Genomic DNA, 27,539 nt, shown 5'->3' on the forward strand with positions numbered 1-27,539 from the left:
TTGAGGGTTAAATTTTCGTTATTTTAATAGTACACATGAAATTTGAAAGACTTTTTTAATCGCAGAATAATATTTAGACAAAATCTAGCATTTTTGGTTTATCGAAGAGCTTAATTGCAAATGGGGGGTTAAAACCTTAACTTTTTTATTTCGTTTTAAGAACACTAGAGCAATATAATGTTATTTGTGTAACCACCCTATAACCTGGAAGCCCGGGTAATATTTTTCGTTCCACAAGCTTCTCTCCTAGGATCGCTTACGATATTGACCAGGGAACCAGATTAAACCACCGTAGTACTGAGAAAAAATAATGGTTTATCAGTGATGCATCATTAAGTTCTAGAGAACAGAACGGCTCGTAATTTTAAAAAAAATCCGAAGTGAGTAAAATGTCATTGCGTAGCAGTATTGAGTTTGTTAAAATCAAACAGGTGAGGTGATTCAAGCCATCAAATCGCATTCATTTTCAGAGAGAAACTGATACATATCACATAACAAGTTGGTAGTTGCACTTTTGAAGTTGACACATCGGAAAAGTTATCGGTCTTGATTTGTAGATTAAAGTGGGAAATGAATGTAATGGTTTTCAAGAATAAAAATACTGATCTGTATACAAAAATACGGAGTATGTTGATAGGAAAAGCATTGTTGTTCGTGGGATATTCTGAATCTTGAATCACAGCACAGCTATTGTCAATGCCAGAAATTTATATATAATTAATGGCAATTAATAGTATTTACAATTTAAGTCATTAATTAATATTCCAATATCAAAACTCTCCGTAGATATAAAGACAATATAGTACTATTTATTCACTTGTTTCTGGCCCAGCTGTTGCGTGCTTGGGTTAACGTTACTTAAAAAAAAATCAATGTCTGACATCTGTTTAATGATGACTTTTGAACTGTCAACGCGTAAAATCAGAAGACAAGTTGTTCATATTGTCCTTAATGGATGTTTCATAGGATCGCAAAGGAAACATTAGAAAGTCTTATGCTTCACCAACTTCAACGCGCCTATGATGAGGTGTTGGAGGTAAAGTTTTACCAGTCATTTTTCTGTTTCGTTAGTTTAACTGTATTTTTATGTTTTGTCGCGGCAGTTTTCTAGTCAACATGACCGAATTTAGTTTTCTATGGTCTGAACCCCGTGAGATTGGATCCCCTTAAGGACAGCTAAGAAATCATTGAGGTCTATACCCCTTTCCCTTCAGTATTTCAGCATTTTTTTTTTTGTTTACGCGTATTTTAGAAAATAATATTTGTGAACATTGCAAGATGATAAGTTCAATAGTATTTTTGGATCTTGAACTTACGAGATTGTTCTAAAACTGCCTGCTGATGAGATATGAGAGTAGGTCCGAGTTGGTTGATCAAATACAAAAAATATTTACAACTATCGGATATTTATTTCACAGATTTATTTTATTAGCCTGTCGAATGTTATTGCAATTGTTGTACGTTTAAAGTCGTTTTAGAGCAATTACATTGTATATCCTATGCCACAGGCGAATCTTAACCTCAAAACGTTTGACTGATTATGTAGAAAAAAACAGAAAAATCAGTGGAGCGCCTTCTCCTTGTAGGTCAGTTGCTCCAACCACCGTACCCCGCCATATCGAATATTTTTGTACCCGCCAATGGTTGCTTATAAGAGTCACCTACGTCAACGGCTGTAGGATTTTAGAATATAAAGAGTATGCTAGGGGTTCATTTATAAATTTGTGCTTTTGTTTTGTTTTCACCGAACTTTTAGGACGCTTCTTTGTAGGCTATAGATTCAACACCATTATTTATCGTAGATATACTTTTCCATCAAACGGTCAATAGCGTCACCGAAATAGTCATTAGATTTTAAAAATATTCATTGGTCCTTGCATGATGACAAATGCTATAAGCAGCGAGACACTGAACTTTTTTTTATAGTGGATTCCATAACATGTAAAAAAGATTTGATAAATTTACTCATTTCTCATGTTTTCTTACAGTTTCTAAATTTTTCGAATCTTTATACATGTAATTGTATACGCTAACCCACAGGACAAGACATTGTCATTTTGTGGTGCGTTTAAATCTTTCACATTTATGTGATAAGAACAGCATTTGATGATTTGAGAATTTTTAACGACCTGGACTGCCCTTTTGGGCCTTGCACGATCGGGTTAATTGTTAGTATATTCAACGAATGTTGATGGTGGCGACCCCAGCCTTCGGAATACGTGACCGGAGAACTCCGTCGAACACGTCATACTAGCGGCTGGTCTTCTTTGTATTTGTTTTAACTTACATAACATGACTTTCGAATTGCAGTGTAATTTAGCGCTACCATTGCATCACATTCAAGTTTACAGTTTTTTTTTGTGAAGTATGGGTTGCTTACTTGTAGCTGTTGTGTCGTGTTTCGCATTGATCTCAGTTGCTCTCTGACGGGGAGGGGCTGGGAGTTTTTGTAAATACATGTAAATATCTTGGCCTGGATTTTTTTAATGAATTGACTGGCATCCATAACCACTATCTAAGGGATAAGCTAATTTTTTCTGGCCTCCATATTCTAGTGGCTAATATAATGAAAATAAATAATCTAGCCGTAAAGCATTTAAAAATATATTAATTCGCAAATTTTTGAAAATAAATAGTCTGTCCAGACCAAACCTACCACCCTCTTCTCACCAAAATCACAATCAAAATGATCGTCTTCTTAAATCAATAAAGTGCTGTTCTGATCTTTAATTTGTAGCGGAATCAAATTAAACTGAACAATTCACAATAACCCAAACTTATAGGCCCCTTTGTTCGAAATATCAAAATGTATATATATGATATATATATATATGATACATATGTATATAAGACTTCCTAATCGGCACTCAGATAAACTTTCAATTTACGGTATAATGGGTGCATTTAAAAAAAAATCGACTATTACCCAGATCGTACTGGAATTCCTTTTGAACAGTTAATGAATAATTTCAAACAAACAAACAAAAAAATACTTCATTATCCTCGCGGTTGTGTAATGTTAATATCATGAACTGTTAGATTAGAAAAAAAGTTAAATTACTCTGACAAACTAAATAAATTCAATATCAATAATATACACTACACTTCAATACTGTACCTTAAAGCTAATTAACTCATGACAAATCTACTTTTCATTAAATCTATAACTGAAGTTAAATCTAAATGTTACTTGATTATTCTGTGGTCCAGTGTAGTATATAAAAAAAATAATTTATAACCAAAAAAGTAATACTGGACAAACACTACTTGGTTGTCGTGTAAGATACTGAAAGTGAAGTATTTAAGAGCTTTAAAATCTTCGGAATGCTTTACAAGAATATAGATTAAATTAAATAAATACCAATACGGAATAATGTTTAATTAAATAAAATGCCAGTTTTATGGATTATTTTGGTGCTCCGGGGGACATTTAAGCATTACCACAGAGTCTGGAGATCAGCGGGAAAACGAATCATACTGCCCCCCCCCCCCCGCAAACAACAACAAAAATGTCAGTGAAAACAATATGTGAAACACTATGTAAACAATAATTGTGCGTCTGTTGCCATTATGCTGTACACGTATCACTGACAATCGCGAGCTTTATAATAGTTATTAGAATCTGTTCAAAATGTACTCCAGCCGTGCTAGAGGTTGTCTGGCAAGCTATTTCTGACTTGGTGCCATCCTAACGGAGTATGGAGGAATTCCAACCTCTTACATTGTAGGAGTATCCAAAATGTATTAGATTCTTTCTGTTGGAAGTGTAAAAATCAAGCTTTGCCCAGCAAACACAAAACATTAAATGCTTCTTACTTTTGACCAGTTGCTGTATACAAAAAAAAATATTCCCAGAAAAAAAATGTATGCAGCGCAACAGAGAAAATCATTGCTGTGGTAAATTTTGAACATTAACCGTTTGTATGAAATAATAAATTTATTAACGATCCCTCTCCCCTCTATGCTCCCCAACATAGAAACCGTATGGTCAAAATATGAACAAAGCCACCAAACAGGAATCAATGTCACTGAAGTCTGAAATCCAATCGATTTCACATACCCATATCAAGTTTCAAGTGGCTAAGATAAGTAGTTGCAACGAAACGTCACTATATACTCCACACTTACCAAAGTGTGGTTTATAATATCACATATACATAGTTTCGGTCATGTTAGTCAGTTTTATTTCGTAGCCACACATGCATTAAATAGAAGTATATAATAATAATAATAATAATAATAATAATAATAATAATAATAACAATAATAATAATAATAATAATAATAAAATCTTTATTTCAAGAGGGTTACACAGTTAGTTTACAAGCTAATCTTCCCTGAGGCCCTCACACACAAAAATTAAAAATTAAAAATAAACAACACAACACAAAAACAAAAGCCGATTTGACAATACCAAATCACTTTAAGACAATACAATATAGAAAATTAAAAAAACAGTGTAAGCAGCAACAATTTTCTCTTTTAAGATACTCTATTCAAAAGTGTTAAGGTACTTCTTTAGATTGATCTTGAATGACTTGCCAGTGCCTTGGTTACGTAAATATTTGGGTAACTTATTCCACAAGACAGACGTAGAATATAAGAATGAATGTCTGAAAAGTTCAGTTTTAATTTTTCGAACTATCAAATCTCCATCTTCAGCATTTCTTAGTGAATAAGGTTTGTTTCTTGAAACAGTTAAACTTTTCTGATATGTAACTTGGTGCTTCCCCATGGAGAGATTTATAGATTAATAGGTATTTGTGATCCTTGTTTCTACTTTCACGATTCCTAATTTTTTTTAACAAGGGTTCTGATGGAGGAAAGGGTTCAGCATCTAGAATGAGGCTGATAGCCCGTTTTTTGGAGTTGAAGAATTTTGTCTAATCCTCCGGAGCCACAGCCACTCCATACAATACAACAGTATTTCAGGGGGTCCAGGATTTCAGATTAGGGGGACGCACAGTTAAAAATTTTTTAGGTTAAATTTTTGAAATATATTCTACTAGAGTGGGTGTAATGTAGGTATCTTTTGTGGTAAATTAGCGAGAAGTTAAAGTTTCAACTTAAAACCGCCTAAATCTACCCCTGACAACCCATCCTTTGCAAATTTTAGGGGAGCGCACGCCCGCCACGCCCCCGCCTGAATCCGCCCCTGTATTTTGCTATTTCATAAGAAAAATGTTCATTTTCCTATTATTTTTTTCTCTTATTGGAATTTCATCTGCGTGATTTCTACAATTATTCCCTCAGAATAATTGAAAAAAAAAATAAGTTGTACTATAACCAAACGACAGTTTCATCTACCGTTTGGTCGCTCATGTTTATAAATATGGGAACTTAATAGAAAAGAAAATGAAGTGATACAATTAAAAGTTGATAATTGAGGGGAAAAACACTTTTGACGAAATATATAATTTTGGGCGAAAACCGTAAATCAGTTGAGTTGGTGTTCAAAAAGTAAACCATGCTTTTAAGCTTTTTTATATTTTCAATTAGCCTTGAACAGCTGCTCGGCGGAAGTTACAGTTTGTCTTACTTAAACAGGTCTTTGTATAAGTATATGACATTACTTTTAAAATATCATATGTCACTAGTAAAAGAAACTTAAAGGAGGACCCAAACACTTTGAAGAGGAGGGGTTCCCGCCTGGGTTCCTAAGATGAGGGATGCTAGGACATTTTATTTATCATGTTTTGTTAATTTTACACACGAAAAAGACATATTTTCCAATGAAAGAGGATGGGTGAAAGAGCGTAGAGATATGATGATCTGATTGGAAGGTATAAGTAATATAAGTGGTGAATAAACATGTAAATATTCCCAGAAAATTCAGAATATTAACATAGTTGACTGGCAAAATATGGTACCTTTAGTTTTACCTTTCAAAGGACTCCGTGCACTGTAAAAGAAATGTAGGTCCTACATAGGATACTTGGCGTCAAACGACCTAGCCTATTTCATTTCATTATTACTATTATTATTATTATTATTTTATTTTCATTTATTTATTTATTTGTCAAGTGACGAATCTTCATGCATAGCAGTCGTCGATTCTTCAGAGACGAATGAGTTTCCTGTAACAGTCTTGTACATAATGTTGCAGGCGCAGATCCAAGGATTTTGGAAAAGGGCGGGGTTCCAAACTATAAATTGTCAAATGTTTGTCCCTTAAAAGCTCTAAATAGACAAAATTTTCAAATAGAAGAGGGGGTCCAACGGCAGAGCCATCCACTTGATCTGTCTGTGTGTTACACGTTTGGTTATCACAAGCAGAGTAATGATACAATGTGTATCTTAATTAATAGTGTCATAAATCCTACTCATGAAATGCGTACATATGATGCCTACTAAACTAAGAGAATATTACATAAAGATATTTCAAACTATACATCACTACACCCCAAAGACTACTTGACAATTACTCTGCAAAAATTAACACATAAATAATAGCAGCGAAGCACATTCCCTCGCCTTCATTTTGAAAATTTGACTTTGGCCTTGACCTTGACCTATGGCATAGAAAATCGTTCGGGTCTAAACATTCATACGAAAGTTAAGTTAAAATATCATTTAAATGTTTTTTGGCGAAGGAATAGGAATGCACATTAAAACAATCATTTTACGAGTTTTTCAGGTTTTTTAATCCTTAGACAATATAGAGTATAAATGTTTCTCAACAAAAGGGGAGCTCCAACTACCGGAACCCCCCTCCCACCTTTAGGTTCGCAGCTTCTCAATAATAATCAGCTGTTTATTGTCTTATTCGAAGTGATTTGTTAGCTCCAGAACTAGTTGAGGTAGATAATAGTGTTTCTCTAGTAGAACTGGGTTGTTTGTGCTTTCTGGCCGAAGAGCACGTCTCGTAAAATGCTGAACGAAACTGTGTGCTCATCAAAAAGAATATCCAGAAATTGCAATGGTAATTTAGTAAGGAAATCAGGCAGCCCCACGTATCCCATGCCTCGTCGATTTCCTTCGACAGAACCTCTCTTGGTTTATTTTTGGATAACTCATACACATATATGCTGAAAACAATGGCGTCTTGTAATTCAGATAGAAGGAAAAGGACAAGGATGATAAACACTAAAACATTTAACCTTTCCATTTTCGTAGAAGACTTCCTGCCGTCATTGACATTGCCGGCTATTCCTTGTTGTCGCTGACACAGTTTTCTCGCTAACAATATTGTCGTAATTAACAAAATAGAACAAGGAAGTATTTTAGCTATAACCCCGATTCCGATGTAGCTGGCGATAACTGCTGAGCGGGAGCCGCCGCGTTGCACACAACTCTCGAATAATTGAGTACTTCCGTTCATTACCGGAAGGGGTGTGATTTTAACGGAAACTGCTTCATACATGTAAGTTGATATTGCGACCAGCACTATCCCAACGGAAGAAATTACGGACACCTTAAGGGAACATAATATCCTTGCCTTAAAAGGGAAACAAATGCAGATAAAGCGTTGAATGCCTAAAAGTGCTGTGATCCAATTTGATACACATCTTGCAGTGTCTTCTAAAACATGAAGAAAATGTTTCATTATGCACCATCGGAATTCTAGCGGATGCTTGTAGTTTTCAAGTAAATGAAAGTATATATGGTACACCGCTACAGCAAAACAAATCACAGAGTCCGAACATGCAAGCACGGATAACATAAACGTGGTTTGTGATCTCATCTTCCTTCGAGCGAAAACGTAAACGACCAAAATATTCACTAGAATCGTCAAAAGCGCTATTCCTGGGTAGAAATATGAAAATATTGGGACTTGCCACTCTTTCGTCCCCATTGTTAATGGTTGATCGTAGTAGTAATAATAGTAGTCGTAGTAATCATTTTCCAAGCTTCCGGAATAATTTGAAGAATTGCCGCTTAAGTACCTGGACACAAAATAAGAAACATTTTGAATATCCTCGGTCAAATTTGTTAGATCCGAATCTAAGCCTGAGATAAATCTGTTTTCAGTTGACATTGTAGTAATTTTACAGTTTGTCCTGCTTCTGACGGAGAAAATTCTAGTTTTTGAATCAAATATACCGATTCAGACAAAACAGCGGCGATGCACTTCAGTTATTTACTTTAGAGAACTCATACGAGTGGATTTATAATTACATCAAAAGCAAAATTTCGTAAATGTAACAACACTTGACCCTAGCGCCAATACAGCCATATGTTGTCAGCCTCTCGGATACGGCTATCACAATTATATCAACATTAATCACTTTTGTTTCGGAAAACTCAATTTACAGCTTCTGAATCAGCCTATGTCACTTAGCAAATGAAAATTACGAATGTAGTAAAGTTTACATTGCTGAATTCTGTAATCAAAAGACATTAATGAAACTGCGGAGATTGTGAGTGATTTCATTAATAATTGAGATGCTGTATCAAATTCCATAGCATACGATAGCCCTCGTGTGTGTATTTTACTTAATTATTTCTCGGAACTCAACAGAAAGACGTTTCATTACTTCTGGATTGTTCATCCGTTCCGATCACATTTCGGAATGATACTGCAAATGCAAACACTGCTAAGCCATGCAATAGCAGAAGCATACGACAGGTTGCATATAGTTGAAAAGAAACGCTCAATTACGCTTTCCATCAGTAAATACTGAGAATAGCGCAAAAGGCTTTGGTTAAATGTACACGGAATGCTCCTTTCAAAGGTGTGAACTCCAGTCGAAGGTCACTGATAGTATATTTTAATTATAATTTAAATTTCTATTAAACGGATCAGTCGTTCAATCATTTAGGGATATAGACTTAATTTTTTTTTTTTTTTTAATATTTTGTTTACTTTCAAAATAGTACATTATATTATTGATTAACGTGTCAATTACGTAATTTTTGTCTTTCTTAGAACAGAGTATCTAGAAATTTTTGAAACGAGGTCCAGGCTACTACTTGTTCACTTTTGCCATATTTTTTATTAATAGCCAAATTTTCGTACTTAAGAAGGAGATCCGACCCGTTACACCCTTTATCAACCACTGATAATGGCAATCTACGAGTTATTAAATCTGAAGCCCCGGTTGTCGTCACAGAATGAGAGTCTTAAAACACCACCCATTTTATAAGCTAGGAAGGGCCTGTGATTTTTTTTTTAATAAATTGACTCCAGATTTTCGCCAAATATTTTTAACAGAGCTTTTGACAGAAAACAATACTTTACAAATTTTTACGGCTGTCTCTGTAAAAAATCTTTCTGCGAAGATAATTATCATCAGTCAACAAAAACTCCCAGTCCCCTGCCTCTCGAGAAGAAAATGATCTGTGCCTACGTAAATATGAATGACATTAAACTACAATACAAGTCCAACTCCTAACATGCTTCTCTAAAACAGCCAAATCTAGTAATGATGGGGGTGGTGTTATAATCTCCTTGTCATATATAAATATAGGGGACTTGTAGCAAGTCTAGGATAACATGTTTGCACATTTGGCTCATTCTATTGTTCATATCATTCTGTGAAATAGAGAAAAAAATCATTTCAAGAATTTGCGTAGGTCGCTGAATTCTTACATTGATTATGGAGAAACAACAAACAGACCTCTTATTTGATAATTTTTTTTATAAACTCATTATTAGTTTGTTTACAGTTTTAGAAATGAAAGACATAACTGTTACGGTAGTTAAATTTCTGTGACCAGACATAGAAGTCGTGGAATTCATTACTTTATAAAAACGAATACTGCTGTCACGCAGTTTGTCTAGAGTGTAATAGATTGATAGGAAGTAAAACGGATTAAAAAATTTATGGCAATCAAATTTGATATCAATCTTACAGTTTGAAAGATAGTGCCCGAGGCAGAATCTGAGGTAAGGTACTATCAATCATATCCATCTATTGCGACATATCGGTCATAAAAGCCCATCCGAGGTGGTTAATGATCTATTACATTGATCTATCAAGAAAGATTTATTTCAAGTGTCAATATTATATACTTTTATGCTTTTGGATTTAGTATTCTGTCTATGGAAGGGTAGTGGGGTAGTCGACGATCGACTGTGGGCTCCGAGAGGGATAAATATTCAAAGATTATTAAAGATATCGACAAAAAGAGTTAATATATGTTTAAAATTTCCTTGAGAAAAAAGAAGGCTTTTATTTAGACAAGAAAGTTATGTTTCTAAATACCGATTAAAATGTATGGGTAATTAGTGCGCATCTCAATGTGACCTTTTTTTATGTCAGCAAAGTTTTTACGCTAATGAAGTACGACGAGGTTGGCAATTCCGAAAGGAAAATCCGGTTACCTTGTCCAGTTTCCGTTCGTAGTGAACGGAGGGTGTTGAGGTTAATTCAACAAATAAACAGGAAACCAAAACTATTTGTTATCCGAATGTCTTTTGTGTACTGTTTTCACGTGGAGAATTAATTAAATTGTCATATAAATTGATATATTGTTTATCTTAGGCTAAATCGATCTTAAACGAATTGTTTTAGACGAAATTCATACACGTTTGAGCCATATCACGTAAAAAATATTTTTAAAATACTCATTTTTGTCGATTTTTTTCTGGTCTTATTCGTGAATGCACTGTATGTCATCCTCCCATGTCAGCTTTCGCTCTCGACTGCATGTATGCATTTGTGAGTTTAATAAATCTCATGAAAACCGACAAAAATATAGAGCTTAAAAAGCGTTTGTATGTATTTTTTCTTCTCCCATGGGTCATATGAATTGTCTGAAATACCTTCTTTTAAAACTTTTAACTTTGGCTTAATTTTTTTATTTCATTTACGTTATTTTTTTTTCTCAATATGAAATCAAGCATTTAAATATGCTTTACGTCCTACTTTATCAGATCGAATGTGCCAGGCAGAGAAATAAAGTAAGTTTTTGTGGTTTGTGAACTTTGAACTTAACCTGTCTGCGTCATCGTGCCTGAAGTGGCGTCCGTGGCATATGGCCTTTTTAGCGTTCAACTTCATTAACTTGGGGATTTTAATAGCGTTTCACAATTCAGAATAGATAATTTGGCTGTCCTGTGCCATGACTCCTAAACAAAATATTTCAGATTAGTAAATTCAGGAATTTTATCGTTATTGTCAAATCTTTCACCGTCTTTTCAATTTCCTGTTGCGTCATGGACTTAAATGCTGCGAGTGAACTGAGACTCTCAGAAGCTAAAAAGCAAAGCACAACACTTTGCAGATTGTGTTTAGAAATAACATATACTTCCCGTATCTGTTACATTGTACGTAGAAAACTGCTTATAACATTATATAGGTAAAAAGTGCGGGACAATTTGACATATCAATATCTTAAAAAGGCAAAGATTATAAACATTTTGATGGTTATTTCTGGAGGTAATAAGGTATAAATACTTTGATAATCACTAAAATTTCATTTTCTTTCCTTCGTGTGCCACACCTTTTACATATTTTGTCTGATTAGTACCTAATAAAATTCAAACGGACCTTTTTTTACTATGATACTAAGCTCTGTAAGGCAAATATATGTTATTTGGTATACGGTATTTGCGGTGTTTTATACACATGCGCTGCGAGTGTATGAATTGCATTTATATAAAAGGGTTCTATTGCGTTCTTTGTCTGGTGCTTAAAACTTTCACGTACAAAGCCAGTTAATTGAGCCAAGAACTTTTATAGTAGATTATGAACATTCAATCTTCAGTTGGCCTACGAGGGAAACGCTCCAAAACTTATGGGGCATGTAAGATGGCCAGGGCGTCAACGCAAGCACATCCTCTAGTAAGACATATACTTTGACCGTGTTAGATATCCCGAAGTTTGGGCTCACCACCAGTTGGGCTCGTCACCGACATTCGTTGGTTTACTACCATCCGAGACCCGTACGGGTCGCCATTGACGTTACAAAACCAAATCATCACCTTAAACACATATTTTTAAGCCAAATAAGCAAGTTTTGTTGAGAAAATACATACATTTTAAAACCTCAAAATGATGAAAAAAATAAATAAAAAAAACCATTTTGAGTAGATAGTAAACCCCTGGATTGTCACTGGTGTTTTTGTTTCCATATATATATTTTCACGTGAAGTCCAAACGCCCACGCTTTGGTTTCAAGTACCGAGGACTGTTCACGATTCTTTGGTTTTGTGTTAAACATCAACGTCTCATTACTGAAGTTCTTAAGAAAGACGAGTTGTATAATTTGACATTTGAAATGATGAACTGTCGCCATTTTTTATTTCTTTCATGTGAAAGTGTTTATGCCATGAAAACCAAAATACACTTCACGGAAGTGAACATTCATTTTTTTGCTGGAATTCACATAACAAAACAAAAATAATTAAAACCAATTCTAGATTAGTAAACAATTTACATTCTCCCGAAAATAAATGAATTGGGGAAAATTCTAAAATCTTCATGGAGAGCAATATAATTTACCGCAAATAGATAGCTGACGCATTTACCTGAGGTTTACCTGAAGTTTACCTGTTGACAAGGAAAATTACGATGTGTCTTATAAAGTACATTAGTTATAATATATATGAAAGCATAAGCACTGCATTAATACAAAATTAGCATATCGCAGCATAATTCCTCACTAATGGTTATTTATTGCAATGTCTTGAGCCTATGAATTACAGCATCAACTTATGTCATTTCGCGAACACTCAAAACTTAACCAATCTTTTAACATTAAATGGGGGTAGCCAGGATCTTGCGGGAAAAGTGTGTGGGTTCACCAGGTTTCAAAAAGGTTTTCAGTTAGCTTAGTGTAATAAAGAACTCCTTGCCACGTGTCACTGATCAGTCATTTCGTCTTTATATATATATATACACGTATAACATCTCGCTTGCGACCGGTTAACTCTTTGTCTTTCAAAATTTGCTATAGAATCGGACCATTTCCATACCTAGTATGAGGACCGCCACTTAATTTGATATGAGATTAGACCATCACCCTATCTGGTATGAATGTGGACCACTTCCATAGTTGGTATGAGTGATGGACCACCTCCATATCTGGTATAAGGAAGGTAGAACACCTCCATGTCTGGTATGATTGGTTAACCTCTAGATGATGAGATGTTTGTTCGACATTGAACTTAGACCTGAATGTTAAATTTGCACTTTACGACTTGGCATACGAATATGTAATGATATCTCTAATTAATGAAATAATACTCATGTGAACTGGGTATTCGGATCTTCATTTAGATGAAGATGATGTTTAAAATTGATTGCCCAAAAAATGAAAATGGTATATTTTCACCTTAAAACTCATAAGATAAGTGTGATAATGCAAAAAAATACGTTTTGGCATCAACCTAAGAACGACAAAAAATATTTATATTTAGGTGCATCGCAAAATAAAATGAAACAGTGAATCATGTGTATATTGGATGTAATACTACGTCACTGTTGTTAATAGAGTCCGTCGGTTTGTATAATTGTCAAGACAGACACGGCATTGCGGGGGCTGATTTAATATGGTACCGTAATGGTGGTGAGTTAGCTCTTATGTTGGGTGGAGAACATGAAGTTCGGTATTTATGTTTTATTATCAGTCCCTTCAGTTATCGAATTCCGTCATTGCTACCGGGTATCAGCAGATATATTTAATAAGGTCAAAACATTGAAAAGTACATGTAGATGTACAACGTTAATTTTGTTTGACCTTAGATTACATGTACATGTAGTATCACCTCAATTAGCACAAATCGACATGTAAAAAGAACCAATACATGTATGTTAAACTACATGTTCAGCCTACAACACACAACAAATATAACACTACGGGAAAACAACCATGTGTGCATTCTGCTATTGGCAAAATGTCTAAACGCAGATTTACAAATTGTCGAGAAAAGAACAAATTATTAGTACTTGTATTACCATACGTGCAAGACGGTACTTAACAATACGTGTATTGAATTGTTTTTCTTTACTGGTATTTGACATTTAACTTTATACATAGTGAGAGCTAAAGTAGAAAGGAAAATTGTTGTCGAACCAACCAAAACTCTATATCGGTGATCGTTGCTACGGATATTTTATTTTGATAATTTATACAGAAACTACGATTTGAAAAAAATTGTTTCTTCAGATTTGGGATTTTTTATACATTTTTTTAGATTATAAAGTATTGACAAAATATCGTTGCAAATCCATAAACGGATTGAAAAAGCCTGATGTAGCTCAGAGTTTTCATAAATATCACAACATAATTTTACTTTATTCACTAGTCTTCTCCGTAAATTCAGTACTCATTTCTGATTTTTTATTTCTTTTTTTGTGTTATGTTTTTATTTTTGCTTGTTGTTCTCAGAGACCTATAATTAATTACATTTCACCTAGTTTGCTTATTTTTTATTCACGTTTTAATATCAGAAGAATTCCATGTGTGTACGGTCTTAGAACAAAAGTATAATAATAAGTGATCTTACCCAGAATCAGCGAATCAAATAATTAGAAGTATTTTTATAACATCCAGTTCTTTGAAGAAGGCTCAAATCTTACAACTTTAATAATACATTCATTTCCCATGTAATGTATATACATGTACACTAATACAATGTATATTTCAAGGGATCGGATTAGTTGTGTAGTCACATTCATATTTTTTTTATATTATATCTTCTTTTTCATTGAAATGATGTAGTGTACAAAATTTGATGAAAATTTACACAAGATTCCCCCAAAATATCGGGCAATTTATTCATATAAAAGTATGATACACATGTAGTTAATCAGTGTACTTATTGCAAATTTTTAATTTTAAAATGCCCCAGTTATACTTAATGGCTTTTTTCTTGTACTTTTTCTTTCTATTTCACAATTTTTTTTTCAAATATTACAAAATAAAATCGAGATATAACACTAGTTGACACGAAGTCAGAAAAAAAAAAACGATCAGGAAACGGAAGGGACCGTATTAAACCTATTTCCTTTTATCTTTAACATCTCATAATCCGTCGCAATGTGTAATTAATAATTTTGACATGTCAACAATACGCATTTGAAACAAAAAACATGAAACATCATAAATATCAATAGAAATTTTCCATATTTAATCCTCCGTTCCAAATCGTTGACAGCTAAAAACCGGCATATCTGGTGTGACTTGAAATGGCCCTTAGCTAAAACAATACATCATGTTATGGTTCAGTGATTTCTGGGCCTAGGGACATCTTTTTCCACTGTTTAAACATAGTGTGTCGACTGACTGAGAGGTCCCAATGGCGAATAGAACGGATTAGAAAATTTGTTTACAAGGACTAATTACTAATCGTGTTTGAATTGTAATGAGGAATATTGGATTAATTACTTCTATGATTGTTCTAATTAATTACTTGATTTGAGCGATTGTGACCCATTTCCGAGTAATTACTCGACTCATGGAGATTTAATGGAAAGAATTTGAGTTCAAACCATCATTTAAATTCATCCTCTCTTTACCTTCGCTCAATATATATCACACGTGTTTTATTATAACGGGATTTTCAATAATAGACTGGACACTTATTTTTGGACCTATTCAATTTGTGTACTGAGATAGTTAAATTTAAAATTCAATGATGTACTTTGCGGAGGAAAATAGGGTAATCCCGCAAGGAGAAGGACCGGATACACAAAAACATATGGTATGTTAGATCTAATTTATTCAAATATCAATCATTTTAGGAGAGATAACTTCTATTTGACAATTAAAATCAAATTCAAATCGGAAATCAAACGTTCAGTTAGTATTATCGGCTTTACAAGTATCTGCGCATCAAATTTGATAGTTTTGCCTCCACAATAATCAGCTATTAAGAAAAAAAAATGATACATAATTTTACATGGCATTGACCGAGCAAAATTTGATGAGAGAAGTGTTTATATAAAATTGATACATCCGGAAGCTTCAAAATAGACTACCGAACACATATATCCACATTTGACACTGGAAAAGGTCGTCGTTGTATAAGCGTATAGCTCTTGTTTCCGGAAGTCGGGAGTAATTGATTTTTCTTGTTCAACGCTGCACCGTATACGTTGGTCAGTTTTTATTGCTTTCTGGAGACATGGGGGTGCGCCTGTAGGTAGGAGATGTTTTTATATCTATTTCCCATTCTATTATCCCATGAATCAATGTCACTTGCTTTGAGTGGTCTTCCGTGTAACTGGGTTTGTGTACACTTGAAATGTATTATAACGTATATACACATTACTCATACAATGTATGCACTCGTTAGTACAAAACCTAGGGGATTTTAATGGCAAACCATCATATACTTTTACGCGAATTATATTTCCATTGATGGGGTCAGATTGTCGAGGTACAAGTAACATTAATTTATCAATTAATCATATTACTATCATGGGCATTTTATGATGCTTATTTCCATTTATGGACTATAATCATATCTGCGAAGTTGTGTTTTTCAATAGATTTGTGATGCATGTTTTTTATCATTGAAACACGGCTTTAATACTATCACAACTTATTTAAATGTGCATGTAACAAAAATAATACCGTTGGCCAGTGCAGATGCTGAACGAATTATATTGTACACTGTGTATTTTAAATGAAACATCTCTAAAAAAAAAAGTTAAATCAAATAAGCTGACTAGAGTATTTTGTGTCGTAATCCAGGAAAGAGGCTTTTAGAATACTCCGGGACCCATTTAATCTTGTGTTTACGAGCTTTGACTCAAATATCCCGGATATTGAAAACTTAAACGTGATATTTTTCAATGGGTTATCGAAACGGACTAGTAGGAAGTCGAAACAGTTGCCGTACAGTTGTGTATGAGCTGTGTAGTAAGTGTTTAGGATGTATGATAAACAGATATGATATTATCTAGGCTTTTTTAAACAGAAACGTAGCATGTAGCCACAACGCCACCATGAGGACCACGAGACAGTGTAGTGAAAATTAATGGATTTATTTAAAACCTCTTTCCCTCCGTTTCAGATATGCCAGAATCCTTCTTGCCCATCTGTCGTCGAACCATTCACGAACCGATTGATTTGTCAGTGTTATAACAGACCAACAGACCCACAGCAGCAGCAACAACAACAGCAACAACAGCAGCAGCCCATTGTATCGTCTATGCAACACAACCCAGATATTAAAGAACCAGCGCTCTATAATTCAGCATATCTCAGAGTTAATTCACCTGAAAGAAAGGGTGTTCGAGGCCCACAGGTAAGACACTTGAAAACTGATAAGAAATTGTTCTTAAGATTACTATGTGAAATTTTCGACTGTGTATTTTTCTACTAAAACTTAGTCTCTTTCCTGTTATGAATCTGTTCGGATGTCCATCGGAAGTTTAGTGACAAATAAGAGACGCTTCTTCCGGTTTTGAGAGAGGTGCTGACGTTGAACTTCGCCTGTAAGTAGGAGGGGGTAGATCCGATTTTATTTAATCCATTTTTTTTTCGTATTTCAAAATTTGGTCTTCCAAGTGTTTCTGGTAAGTATATGAGGAATAAACATTTTTCATAAACAAAGCGACAGTCACGGAATGTTACGCAAATTTTGCAACGAGCTGTCAGGCAATAGTTGTGTCAGAGAACGAACTTTTGATTGATAAGCGAAAAGGTCACGCGTTACATCATTAAACGAATCCAAGCGGCTTTTGTTTATAGTTTCTGAACTGAAAAGAAAATTTATATGCAAAGGAAAAGATCTACATTATTTTACGGTTCGTCGATTTCATGGTAAATTTAATGTGAAGTAAGATATAAAACAGTCCCGTTTTATGCTACAATGAGGACATCTTTCATCCAAAACCCTTTCCAGGATTATAAATTCAGTAAATGACTACTTGTGTGGAAAATAAATAAGTTTTTGTTTCACATTAAGAGTGTAGATTATTTAGAAAGGTATCTTCAATATAAATTTAATTTCTGAGGGCGTTTTATTCATATAAAGATCGTGACTAACATTTTGTGCACCTAACCACGTATAGTTGATTTTTAAAGCTATTATGAAACGTAAGAATATTTTATTACACATTGTCTATACAGCCAAACATCAAATAATTTCCCTCTTTAGAAGGCTATCTTGATTTGACTAATTAATTAGAATGGGTTTTCTCGGTTTAAGGTCTTAATCTACACTGGTATAATCGAGTAAAAGCGACCATCTCAATCTCTCTGATTAATGCGACCTCAACCATCGTGCAAGAAACGGTCCATATATAAGCCTCGACCTGGACAGTGGACTTAAAAAGTCTTGCATTTTTAAATTTAACAGGAATGAGAATTAAGTGTAGGTCCGAGGTCCTTTTCCATCAATTTCTGTCCCAGGACCGTTGAAAGTACATATATCAATATCCTGGACTTTCCACCCTTTTCATCGACATCTCTTGTCCCCAGAATTTATTGTGAGATAGCAACCTGTGTCTATATATGATATTACATGTAGTACAATGCACGATATCACACAAAACAAAATTAAATCAACAGTTTAGTTTACCAGATGTGTACAAATATACATGTACATCGTATATCAAATTCTTTCAATACCACGCAAGTCAAGTCCTGGATTTTAGGGATCCTAGCTGTAGTTATTTATAGAATCTTACATTATTATTCCTATGATTTCTTCCGAGTACATCAAGTTTTATTATTTTCATATAGGCACGACCAGAATCCAGTTTAGAGAGCTTAGCCATGTTGAGTTCAGGGTTCACACCTGGAGGGTTAGGACCAACCAAGTCATCTACTCCGACCTTTGATTCTTTAATGAAACCACAAGTCCACGACTACATGAATATGTAAGTATTCCCATTTCACACTTTCTTATGAATGATAATGTAGCGAAGAGCCAATGCATATGTTTATATATGATTTTTTTCTCATTGCATTTAACCAATTCAGTTTAAACTTGTCTCATTCACAAATATACCTAGAAGCATAAGTACATGTATTTCTGTTTTTAAGCCGACTTATTTATTGTACCCTATCATCTACCTGCGAATTATGTATAATATTTAGGAATTTGCTTACTATTAATTTAAGACAACACTTATGAAATGTGAATTCATTTCTTTGTAGGCAAAAGAATGTTTACGATGTCAATCCAGGTAAAAAGGTGGACACAAGACAAGCAACAGGGGTGCTAAAAGCCTGGTTGAGAGAACACAGAAAAAGTCCATACCCATCTAAACAAGAGAAAATAATGTTCACACAAATTACTAAGATGACCATGACCCAAGTATGTACCTGGTTCGCCAATGCAAGACGTAGAATGAAGAAGGAGAACGCAGAAGAAGGTGGCGGAGGATCATCCGACAATAGTGATTCGGCTGGTTCCGGTGACGAGGATGAAGATGGCGAAGATAGCCGAGACGCCTCATCACAAGACTCAAGAAAATCCATACAAAGCAATCCAGGTAAGATGCTTTTTCCAAAAATTCATTGGGTCAGTAATCATCAACTTATGATAATAAAAGCGTAATCCTGTTAAGGTTTAGCGGATATACTGGATACATATAAGAGCTATCACATTATAATATGATCGTAATGGTATACAACAGACTGCGTTTTTGTTGGTATTTAGTTTAGCATTTGTTTATTTATAGAAGTTTTTATTTATTATTTTTCGATCAAGGTAGTAAACTCGAACTGTTTTTAATTCTAACATTTTACTTTTTCAGTATCATCAGCACCTCTGACATCAGCACCACTTCCAGCGATACCACATTCTACAAGCACGAAAGACTCTCGTCTCCCAGGATTTGATACTTTCATGTCGACGATGAAGAAGCAACTCTCATGCAATCCACCACCACAGCCTGTCTACAATCCTCAACCAGTCACCATGCCCATCAACCATCACTACGGCAACGATCACAGCGCCATGAACGGCATGAATGGTGGTATGAATAATCATTACAGCCAAGAAAATTACTATGTGCCATATAATAGTTATTGTGACACTGACGCTAATCTGTACCAACAAAACTACTACGAACCTCAATATAACGTACAGAATTCCGGGTTTACGATGTACGATAATCCGGATGACAAAGGTCTGGCTGGTTACCAACAGGGCTACAACACTTTTGACACTCATACAACAACAGACCCAGCTAGTGGCAAAACAAAAATATGGTCCATATCAGAGTTGATAGGCTCAGCAATGAACATTAACAATCAGATAGAAATCGAATAGGGTATACTCATTGATGCTTAATGTCTCAAATTTTCTAATTCTAGTCCTGTGAAAATGATTTTACCATTGGTGTTCAATAACAAAAGATCGATTTGATTTTCAGAGCATTATTAAAAGCGTTTTTTTTCAATATGATGTAATGTTTACTCAAACTTCATTTTAAAAATATTTTAAGTAACATTTCTTGCCAATTATTGCTGTTACGTTTATGCAACCTGTTATGTATATACAATTTTATTATTATTAATGATATTATGACATTTCATGTGTACATTGAAAAGCTTAAAAACTTAGTTTATTTTTAAGAACTTTGCTTGGCATTATTTTCTAGTTGATGTAAAGTCACTTTGCTCATGAGTTTATAAAAGGCTTTTTAATCGTTTATACACCAATTTGTTATCAGTATTACGACTGTTTGAAATTTTGAAGAGAATTTTAATGTTTTTATGGTGCTTCGACATCGGTAGGTGCTAAGATCGTTTTGCATGTGCAAGTTGTTGGTGAATTATTTGAAATCTGTTAAATATTTAAGTAGCTGTACATTCGTAATACCTACAGGCTGGGGATGATTTATTAGTGGAAAGATCGCATATTTTTATTTTATGTTTTGGAGAATTCTTCCCTGTATTGAAATTCACTAGTTATTTCTACTCATCTTTTTCCTAGTGGAGGGGGAAACAGTAGAATCATTTTTTTTCAAAGGGAAACTTTGTAAACACATTCCATTTTAACTTTCACCTCAACTTTTTTTTCACTATGAAAGATCATTGTTCTTTCCATCAATAAAATTCCACAAATAAGTGACCATTTCCGGAATAATGTAAATCACGTATATCCTACTTGGCATGGTTCTAAGGTGGACGGCTACTTAAATTTTTAAATATTTAAATATTGTTTCATTATGTTTTTGATTGTGGTTGACCCAATTCATTATTTGTGGAAAGCATTTTAAAGGAAATGCATGTAGATAGTTGGGAACTGCAATAGAAGTATTTTGAGTATGTATTTTATTTTCTTGCAGATTGACTATGCAAATATGATTGATATTTTTAGTGCATTTGTATGTAAAGAAATGTTGGAAACGAAAATATTTATTAATAAAGTATTGAAACTCTTAATTTGACTTAACATTTATGATAGCTTTAGTTTCTGATATTAAAATACTAATATTAAAAGCCTTTTTAGAAAAACCACGACACAAAAAAATCAGTACAAAACAAACAATCGAACATATTGGACATGAGACAAACCCTATATACGAGAAGTGCAAAAATACGAAAAAAAAATCCATTTTTATACGACAATTATACCTTTAGTTATATTGCTGAGTCTTTAACTCGAGTAATGACCCATCCTGCATGGTGCAAGATTCAGATACTAAAAAGCTAAGGTTTCAGATAGCTCAATTGCTATATGATTCATTATTTTTATGTTCCTGATAATAGATCCAATGATACAATCGTACAAAAGCAAAAAAGGTACAAAAAGTCTCTTGCGGCATATCATGAGCGGAACTAGAAGTTTTTTAAAGGAAGTGTTCTGAAAAGCGGGGGTTCTAGGCAATTATTTGCCCGAATTTGCACGAAGTTTCATAAAAAAATTTAAAAAAGGAGGAGGGGTTCCTATCCCTACAACCCCCTTCCACATGATCCGCAACTGCTTATACATTTGAAGATAAAGAGGTGCTGAGTCACTTTCTTACAACTTCGACCGCATTATAGTGGAATTCCTTTAAAAAACGATGTACCATACATATATATTTATAAATGAATATTGTAATCTGATTTTGAGTTACTGCATTGATGCTTTGGCAGTTGATAATCCCCTTGACTATCAATAAGAACCTTACACAGAAGGTCCTGGAATAAGGTTTTTCCATTTTGTTCATGTTGTTTTTATCTTGGTTTGAGAAACTGGAACTGTCACTGCTTGGTTACAGGTCATAATTGGTGGTGATTTAATCTTACATCGCCTTAGTCTTTTTTAAGGAGTGGGTTGGCGATATCCTCCAGAATATGTGCTGTCGATTCGATGGAACTGCTGAGTCGAAATATGCCCTGCTTGGTTTATGTTAATATAGGCATAATTGTTTATTTTGATCCCTTACTGAAAACAATGTATACCATGATTCAAAATTACAAGTATCAAAATAACGGTTAACTTAAGGGAAGGGATCATTGGTTTATTTTATTACGTTGACATTTGGAGTATAGTGCAGGTCTGGCAAATCCAGATTTCTAGAAAATAAAGGTACAAAAGCTATAATTTGCTCATTTTTGCCAAGATAACCAATGGATTATCATATTTTTTACGTAGATTTTTTTTCTTACCGATTTATTGCTATTTTAGCCTTTAAAAATGTGAAGTTTTGGCGGTAGATATTCATCGAGTGAAATTATAGAATTTATTTCACATGTTTCGAAATTTATTACATAGGGAACATTCGATAAATCAAATCATTGCTAAAATGTGTTAACAGCATTACCGAATTCATATCATAGACCGGGAAGGGTGTACTTGGAAAATTAAGGATAAACAGGAAGAATGAATTGTCTAATTCGTCCTTTTCTTGGTACAGACATGGTGGTTTAAACCATGTTTTATTGCTAGCCAATGCAAACGTCCAGCTCCCATAATGGCGTGCATACGAAGTTACCGTTTCGCACACAAGTCAAAATAGAAAAAAACAGTGGTACTTTCTTAATTACATTTAATGGTGCCACCTTTTTTCAATCTGGACCCCAGATACTTTTTGATGTATATTCTAGAAATTCCGCAATATCAAAGTGTATCAGTACATTTCTGTTAGGTGATGCATTTTGTGGGATTGGCTTTGAAGAACTTTAAATTGATATTTTGATTAAGACCTTTTTTGAAAATAAATGAAATGGTTCGATGTATGTACAAATATAAATATATTGACCTTTTACACGGTGAAAATATATATTTTGATCCGAACAAACCTTCCAAGCCCCCCTTTTTCTTCAAATAGTCGCGCTCGTATAGTGAAAATGTGTCCTGCTTTACTCGGGCTTTAACAGTAGGCCTTCAAATATTCCTTCCACGCACCTTGTTTATTTTAGGAATATACTCCATACAGTCGGGTATGTATCATTATCACCACGGCAGTTAAATTTGATTTTTCTATTTTTGTCATATGTACATGTACATACTAATAAATAACTGTTGTCATTACTTTTTTTTCATTTTGTTAACCATGTCTACAGAAAAATGTGGGATAGTTGCATACATCTCGTCCTTTTTCCTTTTGGGCATTATGCCAAGTGAGTAAATGTATATAAATATATGAACACTGTACTGTCTTAATTAATTCGTTCGACAATCATACACAACTCTTTGTTCATATTATCTAATATTACCTTTTTTGTACTAGTTCCGTGTGTGTAGTTAAAATCTCTATCAGATATATTTAATTGGATGGTTATGACATGCACTTTTTGGACTTTTTTCTATGAAAACAAAGAAAGTATTTTTAAAGCCGTTCTTTGATCGATAGCGGCTGGGACTAGCAGTAGTAATATTTAATCCAAGATAACGGTAACAATTAAAGTCATCGAGCAGAAAATACGACTACATGTATAGACCATACATGCTTAACTGCTTACAAAAACATTTATTTATCTTTCTTTTGGAGTCATGAGATGAATTTCTATGTGATATCCAGATATATTCAAAAGTTATTAATTATTCGTATTAGATTCTGTCTAGAGTATGCGTTCTAAGACACTACAGAACAGTTAAGTTAAACGTGTTCAAAGGGAGATAACACGTGTCAAGTCAGGACCATCATGTATCCAACTTTCCGGTTTTTCCCCGATCATTGTTATTTCCTTTTGAATATTCATTTTGACTATTGTCTAAATTGCTATCAGTTCTGAATATCTCTGTAAATAGCCCGGTGACAACCAATTTTTTTTCGCTTAAAAAATCGAAATTTTGTGTCTGTAAAACATAATAATTTTGATAAAAAAAAAAATAAATTCGGTGATTTTTTTAAAATTCAATTTCGCGTTAATTTTTTGGGTCCACATTTATGAAAAAGATGTGTCTGGTCACACTCTTCTCTTTCATTTTTTGAAAATGCTTTAAAAATTGTACAACATACATCAAAATATAGAAAATTAAATTCGGGCTTTTCAATGATTTAGTCACCTTAAGAATGTACGAGCGTAGGAAACAGTGGCGGGTATGTAAATTCCGGAGTGGGCGCAACTGGCTTAAGGGAGAGGGCTTTTCAGTGATCACCAGCCTTTTCTATATAACCAACCAAAAACAAGGAGCCAAAATCACCGAAAATGTTAAAAGATATGACTTGCTTACCCTTCCGGAGCACATGAAGTCACTCCCGGCTTTTTTGTGGGAGTTCTTATCGCTAGTGTTTTAGTTTTTTTTCTGTGACATCTTGTTTCCTTTTCAGTTTACATTAATTATCTTTTTTTATATCGGTACGCTACATTGCGTATGTAGATAGTCTCTGTTCCATAAGTTCACGTTTCTAAGGCCATTTTTAAAGGATTTTGACGCATGTGAATCATGCCACTGCTGACGCTTCGTTATTTTTCAGCCGATGTTGTTCATAAATGTTTCATGCAAACATTATATTTTACTAGTGCACTAGTTGAATCTCCCGTTGGTCTCTGTAGTTGCGTACATGTATATCTTTTTTGAAAGTTAAAAAAATATTAAAAAATATTTTTTTCATTCTAAATATGATCGATAGAAAATACTTGGTAGAAAAAAAAACAACAAAATTCCAAACCTTTAAAAAGTAACAACACTGAATACATTTAATTTTTAAAAAGCCCAAAAACACGATTCATGCAGCGTACATGTATATCTGTCTTTCAAAATCTTAGTACAATTCACATTTTCCCCCAAGTAAGTAGTAACCGCTTAAACAGTTCGACACAATTCCGGCGATCGCTTTGGAGAAAGTTTTGCGTCGAATTTCACAAAGAATAAAGAAAGTTTTTTTTCAAAATTATCCTCATATAAAGACATCAAAACAATTTCTAGATCTAACTTCAAAGAGAATAAGACCGGTTCGTATCGTAGTTTGAAAAATCATAAAATTACCATCAATATAGTTTTAAAGCGTTTAAAGTTTCAGTCTCTTTAAGAATCAGGCAGTGGGTGAAACGTATGAAAAAAACCACCATTTTGAAAGTTTAATTTGACTATTTGCACGATAAGAATCAAGAAAAAAGACAAGATTTTAAAATCATTTTGGTAAATTGAGTTATAATTTCTTTGAAATACACTGAAAATGAATATTTCAAGGGCAGATAACTGTCCAAAATCTCATTTTTCTAAGATTTTATTGAAAAATTTCTGAACAAATCCAGTGATGCAGTCATTAAATAATGGTCTTTTTCAAATAGAGAAAAAGATCCTTGAGTGGAATTATATTGTTTTGACATGCAAGTTTCTAATTTGTTTCCAATTTTACCTGATTCTTACAAAAACTTACGCTTAAAGAACCTTGTTATCTTTTTTTCTAAACATCCCGGAAAAGTTATAAGAGGACAAAAAACATAAAACTTGATGACAACGGCTTCCGGTTTGTTTTTTGATATTCGCATTAACTTTAATCATATATCATTCGCTGTAAAACGGAAATCGTTCTCCGTTTTTACATAAAAATAGTTGTTTTTCTTGTTCTTAATTTGACATAACGATAGTACAAACTTCCTATACTTTGTTTTACTGGTATGGGAAAAATCAGTGGCAGTTCCAAGGCGGGGAAGGGGTGTTTTTGTTAATTTTGTGCAAAATTTTGGCAAAATGAGCATGCAAACAATATTCTTGGATTCCATTTTCCAAAAAATTCTTTGAAATCCCTCTTTGAAAAATTTCTGGATCCACCTCTGAATTATCAGGAATCAGCGAATCCAATTCCTGACAGAGTTGCCTCCCTTTGTACTGCTCACTATATCATCTTATAGTTGGACAAGTCACCCTTCTTGCTATATTTTTTTTTTCGATTTTTAATCTTTCTTTTTTCATTATGTGTTCAAAATTTATCTTTCTATTTTGTTTTGCATTTTGGATGATTTACTAAGGTAAATAATTCTTGTCAGGGGATACGGATTTCGTGCAAACTTGTTTGAGTACACAGAAACCATATGAACATTCATGGAAATCGGAACATGTTCTCGTCGTTTCCGAGAACAAATACCTGGATGACAGATAATTGTATGGACAGTTCTCTGGTGGATCCGCTTTCCTCTTTCTATCTGTTTAGGGAGAACTTGAATCGGCTGAGTTTTTGGTAAACAGTCACCTTTTTACTTAAAAAAATTTAAAAATCGACTAAGAATCTTCCTATGTACACAATAAAGGACTAAAGCTCACCGGAAATACAGCAAGTCATTTTTTATATATATAATTTAAAATTCAAATATTGATTACACAATAATGTACTGGTAAAAATGACTCGAAATGAATAGTTCTTACTTACCAGATTAAAAACTACCTATCTAAAGTATTTATAGTTATGCAAAATAAATCATTATTTTCCCATAGCTTTGCAAATTTTACATATATTTAAACAGTGTTGTTTGTAGCATTCAATTATTGCTTTACAACAAGTCAAATTAATTAATTTTAAGCACGAAAACTACTAAAAAGAGGAATTATTATGTTTCCATAGGAAATTTGTTAGTGCCACCTGATGGGTCGAACCACCTTCATCCTCGGATCACTAAATTGTCGACAAATTTCGTCTTCCAGCACCCTACTATACATATATTTCTTTCGTTAGCGTAAATGGTTGATTAGTTCTGATTGGTTGATACTGCTCATTGGATGAACTGACCAGTAATCCGTATGTAACTTTGAGACGCAATCCCGTATGCCTGGTATCGCCAAGAATCATTCAGCTATAAAATGCCGCGTGGATGAACGTTTCTAATGAAATGCGACTCCATTTTTGTTTGGCTTTATACTTATGTAAAAATATCCTTGTTTCAAAAGTTAAAAAAAATCCGTGTAGTATGTTCGACAGGCTCTTATGTAATGTATATGCTGTGATGAAAACTCCATACGCAAGTATTGAAAGAATATTGACACAGACAAATGGAAAGTTGACAATTTAAACAGAGCAGTCATCGTGTTTGTCGTATAGTTTAGTGTCGTTCGAGTCTTCCAAGTTTGTCGATCAATATACGAGGCAGACTGCTCTGATTTCCTCAGAAGAGTGAAGGGATCCATCAACGTGCTGAGACTGATAGTTGACTTTTAGACGGACTTACTAATTTGTTGAAGCTAAATATTTTCTGTGTTGCTAGAAATGATTTTGAACACTGTTTTGAGTTCTTCAGAATCTGCCACTTTAATTCAGATTTTTTTTATTCAGTTTATTTATTATCTTTTATTCGGTTGTTTGGATTACGTT

The 27,539-nt window shown here is 33.9% G+C and overlaps 2 protein-coding genes across 8 annotated transcripts; one reads left to right on the forward strand and one right to left on the reverse strand.

The window, feature by feature from the left end:
* The first annotated feature begins 940 nt into the window (after positions 1-940).
* Positions 941-21,240, forward strand: LOC148617264 (uncharacterized). Of its 7 annotated transcripts, none has more exons than XM_088584801.1 (5): positions 941-1,036; positions 16,910-17,143; positions 18,586-18,722; positions 19,003-19,340; positions 19,605-21,240. In XM_088584801.1, exons 1-5 carry the CDS (start codon positions 956-958, stop codon positions 20,120-20,122), a joined length of 1,308 nt encoding a protein of 435 aa, XP_088440927.1. In that variant the 5' UTR covers positions 941-955; the 3' UTR covers positions 20,123-21,240. The 7 variants fall into 7 exon arrangements, with proteins under 7 accessions (XP_088440927.1, XP_088440929.1, XP_088440931.1 ...); XM_088584803.1 differs by lacking the exon at positions 941-1,036 and adding an exon at positions 14,944-15,592; XM_088584805.1 differs by lacking the exon at positions 941-1,036 and adding an exon at positions 15,875-16,033.
* On the reverse strand, positions 5,235-8,184 carry LOC148617265 (sex peptide receptor-like). The gene has a single exon (XM_088584800.1). It carries the CDS (start codon positions 7,976-7,978, stop codon positions 6,755-6,757), a length of 1,224 nt encoding a protein of 407 aa, XP_088440926.1. The 5' UTR covers positions 7,979-8,184; the 3' UTR covers positions 5,235-6,754.
* Positions 21,241-27,539: the final 6,299 nt, after the last annotated feature.

This window comes from Perna viridis, chromosome 5 (genome assembly GCF_037379345.1).
Source record: "Perna viridis isolate PV_CMFRI_1.1 ecotype Kerala chromosome 5, ASM3737934v1, whole genome shotgun sequence".
NCBI classification, from domain to species: domain Eukaryota; kingdom Metazoa; phylum Mollusca; class Bivalvia; order Mytilida; family Mytilidae; genus Perna; species Perna viridis.